The 22,540-nt window shown below is 44.9% G+C and overlaps 1 protein-coding gene across 4 annotated transcripts in view; it reads right to left on the bottom strand.

Moving 5' to 3' along the window:
* TSPAN33 (tetraspanin 33) overlaps window positions 1-22,540 on the bottom strand; it is a 106,516-nt gene that overhangs the window by 18,809 nt on the left and 65,167 nt on the right. For all 4 annotated transcript variants that reach the window (XM_088468874.1, XM_088468875.1, XM_088468876.1 and 1 more), the window contains 2 exons: window positions 801-928; window positions 489-563 (listed from right to left, as the gene is read on the bottom strand). In XM_088468874.1, coding sequence (XP_088325000.1) covers window positions 489-563; window positions 801-928 — 203 coding nt within the window. The remainder of the gene's footprint in view (window positions 1-488; window positions 564-800; window positions 929-22,540) is intronic.

The following is a 22,540-nucleotide window of genomic DNA, read 5'->3' as shown; positions in this document are numbered from 1 at the left end:
GAGCCCGGCACACCGATCGAAGGTAAGCCGGGAGGCAGGCGCGGACAGCCGCGCAGGGGGGTTGAAGGGTTAGGTTGGGGGCTCCCGGGGGGACTTTAGGTTAGGCACCCTCAGGGGGAGGTTAGGGTTGGGCACCCCTGGGGGAAGACTTAGGTTTAGGCTGCGGGGAATGTGGGGTTAGGTTTAGGCACCCCTAAGGGAGGGTTGGGGGGGCTCTAAGGTTAGTGAATACTTAAAATACTTACCTGTCGGGATCTTCACTGCCGGTCTTCCAGCGTCGGGATTTGATCATACTGATCCCGTTTGTTATATGTACATTATTTTTGACCATTCTGATTTGGCACCTTGTTTTGAAACTTGTTAGTTACATGAGACATTTCGTCAAGTCATTAAACTTCATCACCCTTTTCTGAAAGGCCAGTGGGAATTAAAATATTATGTATATAGAAAGACTGTACTGTAAAGGAAAGTATAATAAAATATATCACCTTGTCAGAGAAAACAAAGCCTACTATGCCGGCAGTAAGCTGCAGCAGGAAAACCAGAGTCAGGCAGATGGAGAACTAGGGAGACAAATTAATGTTCACAATAAATGATAATGTTTCATGGTAAAGGTTATTTCTAATAATCTGACATAAATGAAACTAAAGGACCTGATGATATATTAAATGCCTGTGGAGGAGAACCTACCAAATAAAAAAAAAAAGAGCATAAAAAAAAAAAATATAAAGACAACAGATAATTACAAATCATATTCTTTTGCTAAATAATTTTTAAATTATCATCGTCCACATACTGACCGCTTGCAGGAGGCAAATGTTTTCCCGTAGAGAGCCAATGCAGCCACAGAATGTAATAAGGAACATCAACACACCAACAGCAATAAGGAATAGCGCAGGATCCACAGCGAGACAGGCCATCGCAGCCTCTATGGATGAGATAATTAAAACATCAGTAGCAACAAGACAGTGATAGCATTTTACAATTAATTTCTACATACCACCATTCTGTTGCTCACAATCATATTTTCTACTCATATTGTATGTATGTGATGTTCCTGTGTATCCTCATCACATTTTTTTGACACCAGAAATGTGAAACCATTCCTATAATTCAGATTCCTGAGGCACCAGGAATAAAAAGCACAAGTCACACTGATTCCTATAACTCATTTTCTGCATTAATGCAACAAAACAAAAGCAGACAGTGAGTCAAATGAATCACAATGAAGTCCCAGTCTTAAAAAAGTGGGAGCTCTAGAAGTACACAATCCATACAATTTAAAAACAACAAGTCTTATGCTGGCCATACACGCTACAATTATCGGGGCGATCCGCCTGATATCGGCGGATCGCCCCGATAATTGTAGCGTGTGTGTGGGCGACCGAGGGTTACATATTGCTCGGTCCGGCATGCCCGTCCGATGCGATATTTACCCGGTAAACTGTCGGCCGCATCGGGCAGTGTATGCCCAGCGCGGCCGACAGACAGACATTTCCTATGTTACTTCCTACGGAAGGAACAGGGAAATGTCTCCTCCCCCGGGGGCGGAGCGCGGATGTCGGGCTATACACTCTGAGATTTCTTTCACAGTGTATGCCAGCGACATCTGCGGCTGGCAGATAAAATGTCTGTCGGTCCGACAGACATTTTATCTGGCTGTGTATGCCCAGCATTAGTCTTAACAGACCAATTAAAAAAAAAAACCTCAGAAATTGTCGGTTTATTTTTTTATTTTCTAATAAGCTTAGAATAGGATTTTAAAAATGTATTTAAATGAAAAAATAAAAACATAAATTATGCCTCGCACCCTCCCATGTCCAAAGGCCTTCATTGTAAAATTAATTCACACCCCTAGGTGTACATTTACTAAAGTGAGAGTTTTTAGAAGTGGAGATGTTGACCATAGCAACCAATCAGATTCTAGCCATTATCTTCTAGACGGTGCTAGTTAAATAATTAGAATCAGATTGGTTGCTATGCGCAACATCAACACCTCTAAAAACTCTCACTTTAGTAAATTTACCCCCTAGTGTCTATAGATCCCCCCACAGAAATAGATCCCTAGTAGCAATACCTCCCACCCCTCTACAGGTGATCGATCCAAAAAGCACAGCCCCCCCCCCCCCCATCCATAGGCCATCACTGTTTTTATGCTCCCATGTGTCACTGTATACAGTATGTCTGTATAAACCCAAGGTTAACGTATCTTTAATTTTTTCCCACCAATCCCCATATTAGTAAGATATTATCCCCCCCTCCCCTGCATTATCCCCCCCCTGTGCCATTGCCCCTCTGCCACCTATAATACAGAGTGGTGCGGAGCGTAGGTGAGGGAGGACTAATGGTCAGTACCCCCTGCTGCAGCTGATCTCTACAAAATAGTAAGTAAAACAGACCAGTGAAATGGGATGTAGACGGCATTCCGGCGTGTGGGATGCCGACGGTCTTAATACCAGCGGCGAAATCCCGACAGGTCGGGATCCCGGCACCAGTATCCCGACCGTCGGCATCCCGAAGGTGATTATTGGGGTGCAGGGGGAGGGTGGGTTAGGTACCGGGGAGGGTTAGGATTAGGGTGCGGGAAGGGGGAGGTTAGGTTAGGCACTAGGAGGGGGGGAGGTTAGGTTTAGGGTGCGGGAAGGTTTAGGCACCGAGAAGGGTGAGTTAGGGTAGCAGTTACAAAAATACTCACCAATCACTCCTATGGCGGTCGGGATGCTGCTGTCGGTATTCTGACTAGCGGCATCCCGACAGCCGGAATATCATACCCAGCCCAGTGCAATATCCCTAAATTAAATTTAGCTTGACACTGTAGTGTTAACACTTGGTTCTTGCAATATCACAGGTCTGTAAATTTAATAGCCCACTGTGACCCTCTCCTTGTACTCCTGAGATTTGTCTTTACCATAAGCTGCCCATCATGCTCACTTTTTATTTTCTGCATTTTTTGCTATTTTGATAGCTGTGTATGTTTGTAATATTGCATTTGCATGTTTCTAGAGTGTATATTATACACAGTATACAGTGTATATTATATACAGTATAAAGTGTACAACATGCGATTGCCTTCTGCAGTAGTAGCAGAGAGAAAACATTAGGGTCTAGTCGCATACAAAAAAACTAAATTCTTTAATAATATACAATACTGTGCAAACGTTTTAGGCAGGTGTGGAAAAAATGCTGCTAAGTAAGAATGCTTTTAAAAATAGAAGTGTTAAATACCTGTAGTTTATTTTTAGCAATTAACCTTATGCAAAGTGAATGAACAAAAGATAAATCTAAATCAAATCAATATTTGGTGTGACTACCCTTTGCCTTCAAAACGGCATCAATTCTTTATTATATATATATTTTTTTTAAATTTATTTATTAGGGGTGTGCTTCGACCTCCGTGTTTTGGATCTGGATTTGGTTTTACAAAACCACCCTTGCATGTTTTGGTTCTGTATTTTTTCTAAAAAAACAAAAACATAAAAACTTCTGAAATCACATATTTTGGGCCTATTTTTGTTCCTACGGTATTATTAACCTCAATAACATTGATTTCCAGTTATTTCCAGCCAATTTTGACCACCTCACAGGTCACAATATTTCATCCAGTTTAGGCCAAAAGGTTGCATCGAGCTAGCTGACTGAATAAGCTAAGCGACAGCAGTGGGCGGCACTAACATACGGCAGTTCAGCTTCCAACTTGGCTCAGAGTGGCACTGCAGTGGTAGACATGATGGCAGTTTAATAAATTATACATTTAAAAAAGTCAGGCAGCAATGCACCAAACAGCACATAATGCAAAGGAAAGAGGTGCAAGATGGAATTGTCCTTGGGTCCTTCCACCCACCCTTATGTTGTACATAGTAAACAGGAAATGCACAGCTTAACAAACCAATCACTTCAGCGAAAGGGTCTGCCAATTGTGGCTGAAGTGATTGGTTTGTTTGGGCCCTCACAAAACAAGCTACCAACGGGTAGCTGACATTGATGGCAATGTTATCTCTTTGCACAAACTGGCTTTACAGAGGAAAGATGTTGTCGGCGCCATCATCATCCGATTCCTCACCCTCATCCGTTTGTACATCATCTTCACACAATATTAATTTGTCCCTTCTGGAATCCACCATTACAGCCTCAGGTGCCTTTGTAATGTTTGGATGTAATTGGCAGTAAAAGGTCTTCCCCGTGAAATTTGTAGTTCATTTTGATGAACATAATGTTTTCCACATTTGTGGAAGTAGCCTCCTACGCCGATCGCTGATAAAGTTCCCGGCTGTGCTGAAAACTTTTTCGGAGTACACACTAGAGGGTGGGCAGCTCAAGTAATGCAAAGCCAGTTTGTGCAAGGGCCTCCAAATTGCCGTTTTTTTCCTGCCAGTAGTGAAACGGATAGTCTGACATGCCTATTTGGACGCAATCGTTAAAATAGTCCTCAACAATTCTTTGAATGGTGCCCGTATCAGATGGAGTAACAGTAGAGGTCTCATTAATTGTAGGCAATTCTTTTAGACCCTACCAGATGTCAAAACTTGGTTGTGTTGACTCCTCTGCATCACCAGTGGTTCTTTTTTTTTGGAAAGTTTAGTTTTTTCCTGGCAGCCACACTTGTTGGAGAAACTAAAGGAGGAGCCATCGCTGCATCACGTGCCGCTTGAGCTGACAATTTCTTTACCAAAAGCTCTTTGCATCTCTTCAGAACTTTGTCTGCTGGGAAGAAAGACACGACGTATGACTTAAACCTAGGATCCAGCGCAGTCACCAAAATGTATTGGTCCGATTGTAAGATCCTGACAACGCGAATAAATTACTATCTACAAGTCCGATATACATAACGGAATCGCTTAGTTTCAGCTCCTCCTCCAGCTTCTCATGCTGCTTTTCCAACAGTCTAATTAGGGGAATTACCCGACTCAAGCTGGCAGTGTCTGAATTCACTTCACAGGTGACTACTTAGAAGGGTTTCAGCAATTTGCACAACATGGAAAGAATTCTCCACTGAGCTTGAGTAAGGTACATTCCCCCTCCTCTTCCTATGTCATAGTTTGTTGTGTAGCTTTGGATGGCTTTTTGGTTTTCCTCCATTTGCTTAAACATATAAAGGGTGGAGTTCTACCTTGTAACTACCTCTTGCTCCAGCTGACAGGACAAATTCAACATTTCTTGCAGGTGCTGCAGTCTTCTACATGTACCTGCTGAATGGCGAAAATGTTCAGAAATTTTGAGGGCCACAGAGAGCATCCCCTGCATGGCCCTGTCATTTTAGAAAAAAATATGCACCACCAAGTTGATTGTGTGAGAAAAACATGGGACGTGTTGGAATTCACCTGCTGTAACGCTCTCACAATATTGGTGGCATTGTCAGAAATCACAAATCCCAAGGAGAGTCCAAGCGGGGTATGCCCATTTTGCAATGACTTCCCTGAGTTGTCAGCGGTATGCCTCTTAGTGAAACCAGTGATACACCGAGTAGCCTGCCTTTGAATGAGATGCTGTTTCTTAGATGCTGCTGCTGTTGGTGGTGCCGCTGAAGACAATACACCCACCCAGTGTGCTGCTACAATCATGTAATCTTGTGTTTGCCCTGTTCCACTTGTCCACATATCTGTGGTTAAGTGGACAGTGGGTACAACGGCATTTTGGAAGACACAAATTAAGTTTTTTTAACATCCCTATACAGGCTGGGACTTTCTTCTCTAGTGAAGTGGAACCTATATGGGATTTGTTAGCGGGGATACAGGATCTCAATTAACTGTCTAAAACCCACTGCACATCTTATACCAGCATGGATGTTATAGCATCAGTAACCCCCTGTGCAACTGCTGTCATACTTGCTCCCCCTTGCAAAGGATTCCTTAACAGTCAATTGTTATTTTATCTCTTTATTAGTAGTCTTCCTGGTCCCCTTCTGGGCTGAAGATCCACTTCCAGCAGCAGCAGGCATAGCGCTCAAGGATTCTTCTCAGGAATCCAGGATAGGGGAGGACTGAGTTAGCCTTTTCAAATTATATGCAGGACTAGTTCCAATCATAATTGAGGATATTGTTGGTGAAGGTGTTGGTGGTGAAGATGCCAGGTGCTTGGATCTAGCAGAGAGAAGGGAGCTAGCTGACGCTGGACTGCTTGTTGTTACTTTTTAGCCAAAGTTTCTGAATTTTGCAAACACTTAATGGATGCGATGTAGATGACGTAACAGGGAGGAGGTTCCTAGACGGTTAAGGTCCCTACCTCTACTTATTCTGGCATGACAATGTGTACAGATGGCTTGACAATTGTCTGGATTTGGATAGAAATGATTCCACACACACAAGTAGTGGATTTTTTTGTTTTATGCCCAGGCATGACAATGGGCAACATCTGTTTCCACTGGGGCCTGATTTACACAAACATCATCCTCATCCTTATTAGCATCAGCTACACAAATATCCTCCTCATCCTGGTGCACTTCCACAGAAGCATCAAGTAGTGGAAGGAGGCTCCTCTTCGAGTACAGTTTTGGAAAGATCAGGCTCACGCAAGGCACCCGCCGACACACTAGACTCTCCTCGGGGATATTTGACATTTCTGAGCGTAGTTGGTTCCTGTGCCTTAACGATTTACATTTTTTTTAAACGTCTACAGAGAGAAGGGCTTACATCATCATAAGAGGAAGAAGCACCAGCCATAAATAAAGGTCAAGGTCTAAGCCTTTCCTTGCCACTTCGTGTGGTGAAAGGCATATTGCCAATTTTGTCTTTCTGCAGCTAACTTTCCCTTTGATGTTTTTTCCTTTGCCACTGTAAAAGATTGCTTCTTTGATTTTAGATGCCCTGACTTAAGCCCTGTATGCCCTTGGGCATCGACTTTAGTAGATGATGTAGATAGACTAGTATCGTCATGATTAGTGGCACTGGCAGCAGCTCCACCACTAGTATGCGGTTCCTGCTCTCCTCTCAACTGATCGTTTTCCATATCAACAAACACGGAGGAAGTGGGGTACAGCACACACGTCAATTTGTACCAATTTTAAATATTACACTGCGGTATCAATGACCTACAGTGTCTCAATATTTTTTATGAATACACTGTGCTACCACTTAGTGTCACAGTAAGTGTTCAGTATTACACTGTGTTTCCACTTAGTGTCACATTTATGAAAATATCACTGATCTACCACTTACAGTGTCACAATATTTTCTATGAATACACTGCGTTTCCACTTAGTGTCACAATACATGTATATTACACTGTGGTTACACTTACAGTGTCACATTACATGTATGAATATTACACTGTGCTACGACTTATAGTGTCACAATACGTGAATATATTACACTACAGTCTGACCTGCAGCGACACAGTAAAAAAAAAAAAAAAATGTAGTATCCTGGAGTACAGACACAGCACTCCTGGACAGACACAGCACATCTGTTCACTTCACTCTCCACAGCAAGAGCGAAATGGCGCAGATGTCCGGGTACCTTTATAGTATCAAAAACCCACGAGAAGCCGACAGCAGGAGGAAGTTTTGCCTCGTTTTGGGATCTGAGTCAGCCGGAAAAACCCAAGCCGGACTCGCAGCCCGGCCCGCAAAATTTGGGCGAGACCGTTTCTTATAACTGCTCAGACTGCATGTGTGTATTCCAATGAGCACACAATTCTGTGAATTAGCAGCTCCACCATTTTGTAAGTGAAACCATCCTCACTCTGTGGGAGTGCTGAATCTGCAGTTAACCACATGATGTCTTGGCATACCATATCTGTATTACACAAGGAACACATCCATAAGGCGTCAGCCTTAATGATCTGAATTTAATTGCTTTTTGAAGTTTGAGTGGCAGAAAGTCAATAGGTTTTGTGAAATTTCAGATCATGTCTACAAAGCCTTAATGGAACATGTGAAACCGGAAGTTTTTTTGTCTATGGAATTTCATTGCTTTTTAAAATGTATTAACGATCAGGCTTTGGAGGAGCAAACCGGGCCTCCTGCAGGGAAGAAGGGCAACATAATGGTACATTAGAGCAGGTGGAAGAAGGCCGGCACACAGGTGGTGTTTTGGGGATGCACGGGGAGAGACGGCTACAGGAGTGGAGTAGCTGCAGGAGTGCGGGGCAGCAGCGGGGTGCGGACCAGTGGCAGCAGTGCACAGGGGCATCAGCAGGCGACAGAGGTGCTCACTGGCACTGGGCATGCATCTGAGAAAATAAGACACAGAAGCATGGATGAATCAGAAAGATCCATCTATGCATCCGTGTTAAAATTTGAATTTGTGTAAAATAATAAAAAAAAAAAATAAAAAAAAGGAAATGCCCCCCTTTCCCCCCCCCAAAAGAGCAACCAGCTACGGGCTTTTCACAGCCGGTCCTGGTTGTGAAAATACGAAGGACAAACTACATAGGGGTCCCCCGTATTAAACACAACCAGCAACACGCTAATTAGAACCAGTCCTGGTTGCCAAAATACGGAGGGCAAACGACGTAGGGGTCCCCCGTATTTAACGCAACCAGCACTGGGCTCTGAGCCGGTCCTGGTTCTGGAAATACAGGGGAAAAAATTAGTAGGGTTCCCCTGTATTTACCAGCACCAGATTTTTTCTAGCGGGGGGCCACAGCCAGGGAAGCCCTTTTATTGGACCCCCCAGCCGAAGCATCAACCCTGACCACTAGTAAACCCAGGCCAGGGATCCCTGGGGACCCCACTATTAAAAGGGTCCCCCTATCCAAGGTACCCCAGGCCTAGGCTGATAGCCCGGGCCTATCCCCGGCACCCATGGGGCGGTGGGTGCCGTGTTGATAGTGTAATGTGGTGTAAAAAATAGAAGTATAATACAGTCTTTTGTATTATACTTCTAGTCTTTTGTATTATACTATGTACAGGTCCCAGCAAGCCTACCACTGCATGCTGGTACTTGGAGAACCACAAGTACCAGCAAGCGGGGTATTAATGGCCCGCTGGTACCTATAGTACCCCTGTAAAATAAATATATAAAAAACAAAAAACAGACACCGTTTGTTTTATTATACTGCACCTTCACCTGGGGCCGGCAGCCTTTAAGCTCTTTTCCATGGCTGCCGCCTGCCCCAGGACTTCCACGGCGACTTAACCTGGAGGGCGCCGCCCATCCAGGACTTCCCTGGCGTCTTCTCTTCGGCAGTTCTACACTGCTGCATCCCCGCCAACAGACTGGCTGAGACGCCATTTCTGAAATGGGCACGCGCGGTTCTCACAACTGAAGTCGATGGTGTGAACCACTCATTGGCTAAGAGGCGGAAGGGCTCGCCTGTCAGCCAATGAGCACTCAACGGCGGGGTTTCCATAGTGAAATCCCGCCGCTAAGCTCTCATTCGGGATGTCCGTGGGTTGCGAATCACATTTTTTTTGTTTTGCCAAGCCCGGGGATTGCCTACTTTGGACCGAAGAGGACTTGATCCACGCAAAGGAGAAGGGGAGTATGTTTTTTTTTCTTTCAGGTACCCTATGGATAGTCTACTGGAGAAGGTAACCAATGGCTACCTTCTACAGTAGACTATCCATAGTCTACTGGAAAAGGTGAGTATGTGTACATGTGCACGTGTGCATGTATGTTTAATAAACTCTTACTTTGTACGGTGTGTGTGTCCTGTGTTTATTTTAATATTTATTTTGCAATAGAACTACAGGTACCAGTGGGCCCGTAATGCCCTGCATGCTGATTCTTGTGGTTCTCCAAGTACCTGCATGCGGGGGAGGCTTGCTGGGATGTGTAGTACCACAGGTAAAGACAACATTAACAATTCTATTTTTTACACCACATTTACACTATCAACCCGGCACCCACCGCCCCAGGGGTGCCAGGGATAGCCCTGGGTTATCAGTCTAGACCTGGGGTGCAATGGAGAGGGGGACCTCTTTATTAGGGGGGGTCCCCATCTCCCCCCAGCCTGGGCTGACTAGTGGTCAGTGTTGATGCTTCGGCTGGGGGGCCAGATGAAAGGGCTCCCCTGGCTGTGACATCAGCCTCCCGCTAGAAAATGTCCGGTGCTGGAAAATAGGAAAACACTAATTTTTTCCCCCTGTATTTCCAGAACCAGGAGCGGCTCATAGCCCAGAGCTGGTTGCGCTGAATACGGGGGACCCCTATGTCGTTTGTCCCCCATGAATTAGCAACCAGGACTGGTTTTGATTAGCCTGGTGCTGGTTGTGCTTAATACGGGGGACCCTTACGTCATTTGTCCTCCGTATTTTGCACAACCAGCACTGGGTCACTAAAAGCCCAGTGCTGGTTGCTCTTTTTTTTGGGGACGGGGACGCAGTTTTTCTTTTTTTACATACACAGATACAAGCTTCATGAGCCTTGCATCTGACACCAGCTATCTCCCCCGGGTACAATTGCCCGCCCTGTCTAGGCCGCACCGATGCCTGCTTTCTCCCCTGTGTCTCAGCCGCCGCTAACACCGGCTACCTCCTTCCGGGTCCTGGCCACAGCAAACGCCGGCTTCCTTATCCCCAGTCCCGGCCCCGCCTGCAGAAGGCAGCCATCTTGGTGCACCGAAGTGAAGCCACAGTGAGTACACCTGCTGGAGGCTCCTACTGAGGCTGTGCAAGGAATTGAATCTTCCTATCTCTATAATGGTGCAACTGTGAGGTAATAGTTTAAAAACTGTAACTTTATCAATTACCTGAACCCCAAAAGGCCCTACCGTGGAACAATAGCTACCTAATAAAAACAAACCCCAAGTCTAAATCTCCCTACCCCGAGTTATGCCTTCCCAAAAATCCCCAATAGAGAACAGCAGAAAAGTGGTCCTAACTGAGTCTGTCAGAAAAAACTAACAGTTGGTATTTTAGATTACTCCCAAATCCTCATTTTTTTTTTTTTTGCCATGAAATTTGGCATGCAGCACCGAGCGACAGTTCTACCCACCCATGCCAAGCCGAGCTCGGTACCTCCAATGGCTTTTGAAGTGTAGCCCTTTAAAAGACCCTGCCCCCTTTCGGAGATTTGCTTTTTTTCGATTCACCAACACATACTGTATATACAATAACAAACAGACATATATACACACACAATAAAACAGTACATATACACACGCTTATATTTTGTGCAGCTGCTGCTCACATTTGGCCCCGTCCCCTCACGCCATAATGGGCGCTATTCGCGGGTGATATGGGTGCTTGCCGTAATGACTCCACCCCCGCTATGGCCAGGGTAGCAGAAAGAATTGGTCCATCAGGAGGGGTTTCTATGTACTCAGAACCCCCCATATGTACCCTAGTGGTGAGGGCCCTCTATGTGTGGGGTCCCGGGACGACACAACCTGTCGCCCCTCCCTTAATCCGGCCCTGCTTGCTCAAATCCTTCTGTCTCTTAATGTAGTCCCAGACAGACTCGATGATGTTGAGATTAGGGCTCTGTGGGAGCAATATCATCACTTCCAGGACTCCTTGTTCTTCTTTCTTAATGACATTGGCTGTATGTTCGTGGTCAGTTTCCTGCTGCAGAATAAATTTGAAGCCAATCAGACACCTTCCTGATGGTATTGCATGATGGATAAGTACCTGCCTGTATATCTCAGCATTGAGGACACCATTAATTATGACCAAAGTCCGTATTCAATTAGAGGTGAAAAGCCGCGATCGGTGAGGTTTTCGACACTTTCCGAAGTATCGCCCTATTCAATTCCAGGACGTTTTCTCCTGAGCGAAAACTCCACAGGCATAAACAGGTGAAAAAGTTTCTCCACCCAAAGGCAGGAGTAAAAATGTGCAAAATCCCCATTTTGGCCTAAAAAAAAAAAAATAAGTGGGGCCTTGAAAAATTATCTTAATTCACCCTTAAAAAGATATGTTATTTTTGGGGCGAAAATGTAAAAAAAAAAAAAGAAGTGTTTGAAAATGGGGCTGAAGTACTGGGATAGATAAATTGGGGTGCTCTATGGATGGGACAGCTGTTTTTAGGATTGCAGGAAACTGCAGTAGGTGTATTTAAAAAAAAAAAAATTATCTGCAGTTTACAGACACAAAATTATACTAGTACCCATTTACATGTACCACCAATTTAACTACAGCATTTATTTTTCACAAAAGACATTGCTTTATATAATTTTTCCACACTTATGCAAATATGCATATAACAGCCCTTTGACTCAATAGAAGAGCCCTAATTACTTTTATTAGGGCTATTAATACACTTCTATATTGGATTCCCCAGGTCAGTTAGGTTTTTTAGGGAGTACAGACTGATTCCCACCCCCCCTCAAAAGAAAAAAAACCTGTCCTTTTCGATATTCGCAGCATTCACATTTTTGCCTGTTTTGCAATTCAATAGGGTGAAAAACGGGGGGCGCGCCTCAAAACAGGCAAATGAGTTTAAAACATCACGCTTATCGCCGATCCCGGCTTTTTGCTGCTAATTGAATACGGGCCCAAATCTCCAACTCCATCTGCTGAAATGCAGCCCCAAACTTTTACACGTCTCCTGGGGTAAATGCAGCAGCCAATTTTCTTCTTCCTCCATAGTGGACACAGGCATTACGCTGGGTATAGGTTGGTGGAATGGAGACTGGGCACCACACAGTTAACTTTATCAGGCACAGCCCAGGCTCCTCCTTCTCCCCCTATATCCCACCCCCATACATCCGGATGTCTTTCAACTCCTGGTTCTTCGCTGTGGTTTTCCTGGACATCGACGTGATGGCGACCCGGCACAATCACCAAGTTCCGATTATTGCTCTCTGGCGGACGCTTTGGCAGTTGAGTGGACCTTCCCACTCCTGTACATCTTCCCCCCAATCTCTCCGATTCCTCGGGTCCTCCGCAAATTGAAGTTGGAGGGAGGCAGGGTAATCCTAGTGGCTCCTAATTGGCCACGAAGGGCGTGGTATGCAGACCTTCAGAGCTTCTCGGCCGACGCTCCTCTGCGGCCAGATCTTCGGTCTCATGACCCGTCTCGCTTTGACACGGGTGGCTCTTGAGACACCAGTCTTAAGAGCTAAAGGATTCTCCAGGTCAGTCATTAGCACTATGCTTAATGCCTGTACGCCCTCTTCGACTAGAGTTTACCACAGGGTTTGGAGGACTTACGTTGACTGGTGTTCAACTAGAAATCCTAACCCAAGGTAATTTCAACTTTCTCGATTTTTCTTTTTTTCAGGCAGGGCTGAAACAGATTGTGCTGTTGCCTGATGTTCAGACTTTTCTGCAAGGGGTCCTCCATGTACAATTCCCGTTTGTACCGCCGGTGGCTCCTTGGAATTTGTCTCTGGTTCTTGGGGCCCTGCAGACTTCGCCTTTTGAGCCCTTGAATACTGTGGAGATACAGTCCGGTGCATAAATATTGGGACATTGACAGAATTTTCATATTTTGGCCTCTATTCACCACCACAATGGCTTTGAAATTAAACAAACAAGATGTGCTTTAACTGCAGACTTTCAGATTTAATTTGAGGGTAATTACATCCAAATCAGGTGAACGGTGTAGGAATTACAACGGTTTCTATATGTGCCTCCCACTTTTTAACAGATGATCTTTGTTATGTATGACTTTCGCAAACGGGGCTGGCCAGCGACTAAGCTGGCCAGATGGATCAGTTTGACTATTCGCCATGCCAATGCTGTGGCGGATCTTCCTGCGCCGTCCATGGTGAGGGCTCATTCAACCTGGTCGGTGGGAACTTCGTGGGCAGTACGATGTGGTGCTTCTGCAGATCAGCTGTGTAGGACAGCCATGTGGTCTTCTGCCAATACATTCCTGAAATTCTATTCCTTTGATACCTTTGCCACACCTGATGCGGCTTTTGGGCGAAGAGTTATTAGCGCAGCCCAAGAGTGTCCCCTCCCTTAGGGGATTAGCTTTGGGATATCCCAGCGTAAAGCCTATGTCTCCTATGGAGGAAGAAAAGGAGATTTACGTGCTTACCTGTTAAATCCTTTTCTTCAATTCCATAGGAGAAACAAGGCTCCCACCCTGATGCACCCTGCTTGTAGAGCTTGCTCTGTTTTTGGTTCTCCTGGTCACATAGCTTGTGTGCTTAGACCTGAGTGCGTGCTGATCTTCCTTCTTCTCCTTCATGTTCCTTGTCTTAGGCTTGTGTTAACTGAGGTGGCCTGTGGCTGGGCTATAGGGGGAAGCAGGAGCCTGGGCTGTGCATGACAAAGTTAACTGTGTGGTGCCCAGATTCCTTTCCACCAACCTATACCCAACGTAAAGCCTGTGTCCCCTATGGAATAGAAGAAAAGGATTTAACAGGTAAGCACATAAATCTCCTTATTGGCATACCAGTCCACGGCCTTGGTACAAGCAACAGCAGCAACTTTTATTAGCAGCACAAAATTAGCCCGTCCAGCTTTAACTGAACATAGTGCTCCTCTCTCTCTATGAGTGGAAGGACCTATTGTCCAACTCACAAAAACACAACGACACATTAGCACAGCACTTATATTAAGCAGTAAAAGGGTCATATTCAATTGAATGCGACCACTTTTTCATTACCACAGGTATGCGTGCTCCAGTTACCCACGATTGGAAAAAAAAAATGGTTAGGAAAAAATTGGGTAACAGCCTGTACCCTAAAAAGTGTATAAAAACATTGGGCAACGGTAATATTACTGTCCAAAAGAGAAATACCTTTAGAATGTTCTTTAAAAATGCATTAAATGGCTGATTTGTGCATTTTTTTTTTAAGAAAAAAAAAAAAAAAATCTATAAAGCAAATGAATTCTGTTTAGTTACAATCTGAAAAAAAAAAAAAAAGTACAAAAAGGTGATTTTGGGATAATTTTATGGCCAATTAATATTTTTAAATGATAAAAATCAATTAGGTTTAATTTAAATAGTTCAATTACATATGAGGTGCATAAATTAACAAACAAGTGTATTTTGGGGTATTCTAAGGCCATTTTTGTTTTAACAAGCAATAATGACATGTAATTATTGGACTAATTAAGCTTATTTGAAATGTTGCCGATTTTCTCCCTGGCAATTGAATAGGAAAAAAACCTTTTGATTGCAGGAAAATCCACGCACTGCAAAATTTTTCAAATTAACGTTCCTAACTGAATATGCCTCATAGCGTGTCTTTCAGTGGGCCTATAACTTGCTCCCCAGACAGTGAGAGAAAGACTGGCAAAACTGACTCACCTTTATTCTCCTCTTACAGGTGCTCTAATAATCAAGGCTGTTCATTACATGGATGATTACAACACAGAAGTTAAGAACCTGGAACATACCTACCTACCATACATACCTTCCTTAAAACAACTTTCTTGATGTTTTTTTGTAACTTATCCTCTTTCACTCCTTCAGCTGTATTAATAAAACCAGGCTATTGTTGTTTTGCAAATACTTGTGGTCAACTGCAGGTATTTGTAGTTTACACCCCTTTTACACCAGAGCTCAAACCCGGGTTATTGCAGGGTTAACCCGGGTAGCTCCTTGGTGTAAAAGGGGACAGGGTTGGATTCCCGGGTCGAGTGACCCGGCAGTCTAACCCAGGTAACTTGTAGGTATTAACACGGGAAAACCGTGAAACCCTGCAGTGTAAACGGCGCAATCCGGGTCATGATTGCGCCCGGATGGCGATTGGCCGGCTTCAGTGGCGCTTGGATATGACGTCGTCTCCAAGCATCCACTTCCACGCCGGAAGAGCCAGGTCACTGCAGGTGTGAACGGAGCCGACTCAGGAATATTCTGGGTTGGCGCCGGCTAAATTCCGGGTCTGATCTGGTTTTGAACCCAGTTTCAACCTCCGGGTCAGACCCGGAATTTAGGTATGAAAGCGGTATTAGTGTTCAGAATATTCAAATTACAGAACAATGGGTGACAGAACTGCCATCATGTCTGCATAGTGATTGGATTTCTAGAATGGATGCTTTAGGAGTTCTATTTACTGGATCTAAATCAGAGTATTCATTAGATTGACTGTATTCTGAAAAAACAAAACAAAAACAGGAATGCAGCAGGAACCATAGCAACCAATCAGACATTTGCATTAGTGTCCAAACTTGTGTTAAATTGCAATAATATATAGATATTTATTGAACAGTTCCTAATCTTTCTAGGGCCAGATTTACTAAGTAGCACCGGCTTCTCAGCATATTTGACATCAAAATTTAAAGCAGCATTAATATATTAAAGTGCAAAGTCAGGCAAGATTTGCATTTAATATTAGTGCCACTTTAAATTTCGTGGCCAAACCTGCCAAGAAGCAGCTTAGTAATGTAGCGCTAAGTCTTTTTAAGTCTGACTAATAATTAGTTATGTCATAGGGCGGTATCCAATTAGCTCCGAACATTGTTCGGGCGCTAATGGGTCCCCGCGATCGGCAAAAACAGGATTTTGGTACTTACCGATAAATCCCTTTCTCCGATTCCATAGGGGACACTGGAGAGCATAGACAGTGGGGTATAGACTGTGCTGAGAGGGAGCTGGCACTTTAAATATTAAGAAGTGTAACTAGCTCCTCCCCCTCTATACCCCCCTCCAAGCCTCAGTATTAGAAAACTGTGCCCGAGGGGAGTTGAGAAAAAACAAACGGAAGAGGAGGAGGCGAAGCCAGTACACAGAACATATGAAAAGGTTGAACAAAACAAAAAACGTAACAGAACCAGAGACATCAAATCATTGTCCAACAGACATAACATAAAAAGACCCCAACCCTGGCAGGAGGGAACAGCACAGGGTGGGCGTCGAGTGTCCCCTATGGAATCGGAGAAAGGAATTTATCGGTAAGTACTAAAATCCTGTTTTCTCCTTCATCCACTAGGGGACACTGGAGAGCATAGACAGTGGGGACGTCCCAGAGCTCCCAGTACGGGCAGGAAAGCGCTGAGAACCCTGCAAAACAGACCGGTCATACTGCGCTGCAGCGGCCACAAACATGTCAAATCTAGAAAAAGAAAGGAATGTTGGCCAGACCAAATATCCTCTCTGTAAAGAACTACATGGAAAAAATCCCTGTGAGCAAACGCCCAGGAAGAGCCTATAGAGCAAATGGCGTAGGAGAAACACAGAGACTCCTAAGATTAAGTCATATGCCTGACTGATAATCATACGAAACCAGAGACTCTGTTGAAGCTGGCCAACCAAGACGAACTGCATCATACAAAACAAATAAAGCTTGATTTGCATATGGCTGCAGTCCCTACCACATAAAAATGAAGAGGCCTAACATCATCCAAGGATCCTGACTAAGGAGAGTGTCGAGGAAAAACCGGTACCACAATAGGTAGGTTGATGTAGAAAGCTGAAACCCCTTTTGAAAGAAAATCCATTTTAGTACGGAGGTCCGCTCTATCCTTGTAAAATATCAGGAATGGAGGACAACAGGATAGAGCTCCCAGAGCCAACACCCTCCTGGCTCATGCCATTGTTACCTTCCATGAAAGGTATCTGAACTGCTCCAACCACCAAAGGTCGAACAGAGGAGACTGCAAGAAAGAAAATACGAGATCCATTTGCCATGAGCCGCAGGAGGAACATAAGGTGGTAGCAACCGAAATCACACCCTGTAGAAAAAGTCTGAATCTCCAGAATGCAAGACGCACTTGTTCTGGAAGAAAATGGTCAAAGCTGAAAATGTAACTTTCAGCAAACCCAATCGCATACTGTACCAGGCGTGAACCTGTTTGCAGAATGTGGCTAGGTTGAATTCAGTAGGAAGAGCCCCTCCACATTCACACCACGCAACAGAAGATTGACCCTAATGGTGGTAATGATTAGAATTACCCTCCTTCCTAGCTGTAAGCATAGCAAGGCTTGCCCAGTATTGGATTCCTGTAATTCTGAAAATGGCCTTTTTGAGAGCCACGCTATCAAACATAGCTGTCTTCAGTGTGGATAGACTAAAGGAACCGGTAGTACGAGAACTTCTCTCAGAGGTATAGGCCACTGATCGTCGACCTGCAGCAACTGAAGGCTGAAATACCAAGATCTACTATGTCAATCCAGAGATACCCTGGCCCTCACCCTTCTGATGTGTAAAATCCAAGGGAGTAGAGGAAACAGATAGACAAACGTGAACTGCCACGTTGATGACAATGCCTCCACCGCTGCTGCCTCCGGGTCTCTCGTCCTAGAGATGTAGAAAGTCAGTTCATGATTGCAACTTGATGACATGAGGTCGACCCGAGGAAGACCCCACCATAGGTAAACAAGGGACCTACAGGAGTAGAGCCCTGGTTGCTCGTCCTACCGGCTAAGGAAGTCGGTCTCTGAATACTCTGCACCTGGAATGAAAATATTCGAGATTTCCATTGCAAACCTTTCCGCCCAGGTTAGAATCCGGCATACTACCTTTAAAATCGCCGGACACATTCACTGTGATTAATGTACGCCACTGTCTTGGCGTCGTACTGTGGCCTCACAACAGGTGATTTGCTTTCTGAATAGCTTCCAGTGAAACCCAGCAGCCCTGGAAGTGCTGATCCGTAAACACAGCTTCACATCCTCTCAGACTCGTGTCTGTGGTGAAGAGAGTCCCATCCCCAGCTCTGAATCTCTTTCCCTCCAATAGGAAATCTAGTTCAACCACCAGAGAAGGGTATCCGAGTTCTGGGACTAACTTTAACCTGTAGGAGAAGGGAAAGATGGGATTCTGCTCACTAAGAGAGAGGGAGTAGTTGAAAAGAAAAAAACTCGGAGAGAAATCCAAATCAATACCAGACGATGTCGAAGGACCCTCTCGTCACCATGTCCTGAATGGAAGATGCGCTGCTTTTTTTTTTTCTTTTCATTTTTTCTTTTTCCGTAGCAGAAAAGACTAGGGAAAACACAGAGACCACCCCTGACGAGGAGGTTGTTGTGAATCTCTGACCTTTTGCAGTAATTAGACCCCGTAATGGGCCTTCAGCAGAGGATCATCTAGGTAAAGGATAATAATGAACTCCTGTATCTGAAGGAGAACCGTCATGACAACCATTACCTCTGTGGAAAAGAGAGATCCAGAAAACTAATCTCAGAAGCATCTGAGACGGCGGCCTTAAAAGGGATGTGAAGAAATAGTCTTTGATATCCAGAGATATCGAGATTCTCCCTTCTTTAGTCCCACATCAACTGAAGGGACTATGTAAAACTTTGAAAATCTGTAGGAATACAGTGAGATTCTAGTAGAGAATACAAATATTATGTAGGTTGCCCACCGGAGGGGGGGGGGGGGGGTATCTGCAATGGATGTGCTGTTTGTATGAGAGATTGTCTAGCTCTCTATGGATGCAATGTTGTAATAAAAGGTAACAGCGCACAACCCTTGGCAGTGTGAAAGTGACGCTTTAGACAGTTGGTGCTTGACAGAGAAAGTGAGGTCTGACCGAGTCGTAAGGCCTCAGAATCACGCAAAGACTGGTCTGATGGCTGGGAACCTGAATCTTCACAATTGTGGATAGAAGCTAGTGTATAATCTGCTGTAAAACAATACTCCTATTGTTGGAGACTTGGTAAAAAGAAAAAGAAGGTAGAGAGTGAGACTAGTAAGTCAAGCTTGTATCCTTGAGTGATGAAAACCCAGACCCAATCGATCGTACAAGACACCGTCCATACGACACTGAAGTCCTAAAGACTCGCTTCCGTTGTGGGAACCCCCAGGTAAGAGGAAAGCCATCCTGCCCTAGACTCAGTAGTGTACTTAACTTTATATAGAGTAGATGTTATAGCAACTCTACACTGAATTACGGAACCACAGGAAGATGATAGTCCCGTGCACAATCCGGAACCCGAAAGGGCCAAAACGAGGTTCCTGTATAAGGACTTCTAGGGAAGGAAACTGCAGACAGCTTTAGATTACCATGACAGGTACGCAGTATCAGACCTGCAGCTGTACAAATGGAATTGTATCACCTTATATACTGCTATGCATGAAAAGAGAAAAATATATATAACCGCTGGGACATCTGAAATTTGCTTATCCGTATGTTCCCTAGCCGACAACAGGACATAAATTAGTTTTATGCAACTGAAAGTGCAATAGCAAGTCTGTTATTTCCTTTTGGAAAGAATACTGTGGGACAGGACTAGTGTCCCCTTTTTGCCATACCTGTCAGATTTAAGCCTACAGTACTAACCAGGCCTGACCCTGCTTAGCATCCAAGATCAGACGAGATCGTTATATATATGCATATACATAACAGGCAATGTAATTACCTGCACCACCAGTGATCCACGTTTTTGAACCAGGGTCTCAACTAACATGACCACTAGTGCAGCAGGGTATTCGTGCGCAGAGCTATACGGGCTCTTACACTCTCTAAATTCACTGCAAGGAAAAACAAAACAAAACATTATCCGTACATGGAAAAGTTTTTGCAGTATATGACCCTGATCAGTGGTACGAGAGCCTTTTATGAGGGTAAAGGGCATCCACTACACGATTTTAGCAGGCGATTGAACGATAACTAGGTCGTTATAGTTCAATCGTTTAAAAATCTTTTATAAATCGTGCAGTGTTTGGTCGTTAACGATCAACGATGCGCGCTCCCACTGGTCGTTTGATTGTTTCGTCAGTCGACTGAACATGCAGGTCAATTTCACTTGATCTATTAAAGATAGTTTGCAAATCGTTCAGACTGAAAGATAAAATTTCAAGGGAAAAAAATCAAAGGCAAATCGTTTAGAGATTGGACAGGGAGTAGATCGTCTTGTGGATGTGCCCCATATCTCCGTCAGTGATAGATAGATATATGTATATATACACATAGCTAAGCACCTTAACGGAAGTGTCAGCCAATTATCATGTACGCTACACAATCGGGAGTTAGTGTTACACAATATTTGTAGGTATGTAGAGACGCCTTAGTCTCATGACACATACAGACCTTACACAAACATTAAATTGAAATGAAAAAGATCAACGGCAGAAATTGGTATACAGAGACAGAAGGGAGACACACCTGCCCTAATAGCGCTCCTAGCAGTACCAGAAAACACTAGGCAGATACTGAAATGCTCTCCTGCCCAGCCTAAATCACACTGTGTACTTACAGTTCTGTTTAGACTATCAGGATCACTACAGCAGCATATATAGATATAGGTGTATAAACACATTTGGCAGAGTTGTAATCACCGCCAGCATCTTCCAGAGAAGCGCTGCGGCTGCAGAGGAAGAAACAGGGCTCCGTAGCTAAGCTCGGTCCCTCGAGAATAAGCTCCGCCCACAGCAGGACTCCGGAGCTAAGCTCCGCCCCTGCTATGGCGCTCAAATGTACTGTAAGCGCGATATTTAGTAATGCCACGCAGTAAGTGGCAATCATCCTCTGTTACTAATGAGCCTGTATGAGGCTCCTGCAGCGGGGAATGTTACTGCTACACCCCGCTGCTTACATGACAGCTGTGTGCTCCACGTGGTGAGCTACAGCTATCTGCCCTGCTGCTCCATTAGCCAGAGCAGCCTTGTGCTGTGAGTGTACCAATATAACCTGGCTACCCTGCTACTCGGGGAGCCAGAGATACTCAACACTGCTGCCTGCTGCTCTGTCAGTCAGAGCAGCCTTGCGCAGAGAGAGAGGCAGGGCAGTAGTAACTGTATTATACCATAGTAATTACCTGGCTACCCCGCTACACGAGGAGCCAGGATACTTACAGCTGCTGTCTGCTGTGTTTAGCGCAGAGGGTGGCAGGGCCAGATATTATACCGCCTTTTATACTAATAACCTGACTACCCCGCTACTTGGGGAGCCAGGGTATACTCACAGGAGCTGCTCCTGCTGCCGGCGGCTGTAGTGACTGATGGGGGACGGCATGCGCGCTGCACGCAGCGGCATGTGAAACCCCCTGTAAAGGAGATGGTGGTCTCAGCAGTCGGGGACCCCAGGCCAAGTGCGTGCACTTGCGAGCGGGTCCCCCGGCAGCTCCATCGTCGCAGACAGGCAGTGCAGCATTTGCCTGTCTGTCCTCAATGAATTCTATCTTCAGCACAAAAGTGCTATCTAGCTATATTACCAACCCCTGAGGACGAGTGAAACACATCAGCTCCCCTCAGGCACAAACTAATACTGAGGCTTGGAGGGGGGTATAGAGGGGGAGGAGCTAGTTACACTTCTTAATATTTAAAGTGCCAGCTCCCTCTCAGCACAGTCTATACCCCACTGTCTATGCTCTCCAGTGTCCCCTAGTGGATGAAGGAGAAAAAAACATTATAATATAGTAAGAATTTACCCTTGTTATCTCTATTTCTACGAAGTCCATAGGATTCCACAGGATACCGTGGGGTATAAGCGATGGCGGCAGTCCATCGGGCACCTCAGAGTTAAAGTTTTCAGCCACCCAAGATGCACTGGGTCCCTCTCCTATACCCCACCCCCGAGCCAAGGCAAATCAGTTACATACCAAGCCGTAGACCGGAGGAGAAGAAAGAGAAGAAAGTTCTGGAACACACAAGAATCACATTCTCACCAGAAAGAGACGGAAAAACGGTGACCAGATCAAAGCCCATCTGCAGTACAGGTACGACAGGGCGGGAGTCCTCTGGAACCCTATGGACTTCGTAGAAATAGAGATAACAAGGGGACATTCTTACCATATCCCATATTTTCTACTTCAGGGTCCGTAGGGTATCCACAGGATACCTTGGGGATGTCCCAAAGCGGTATCCTTTAAGGGTG

The sequence above is a fragment of the Taudactylus pleione genome, unplaced genomic scaffold (genome assembly GCF_031769625.1).
Source record: "Taudactylus pleione unplaced genomic scaffold, aTauple2 ptg000086l, whole genome shotgun sequence".
NCBI lineage: Eukaryota > Metazoa > Chordata > Amphibia > Anura > Myobatrachidae > Taudactylus > Taudactylus pleione.
The sequence above is the reverse complement of the archived record's forward strand: the minus strand, read 5'-3'. Positions and strand labels throughout refer to the sequence as shown.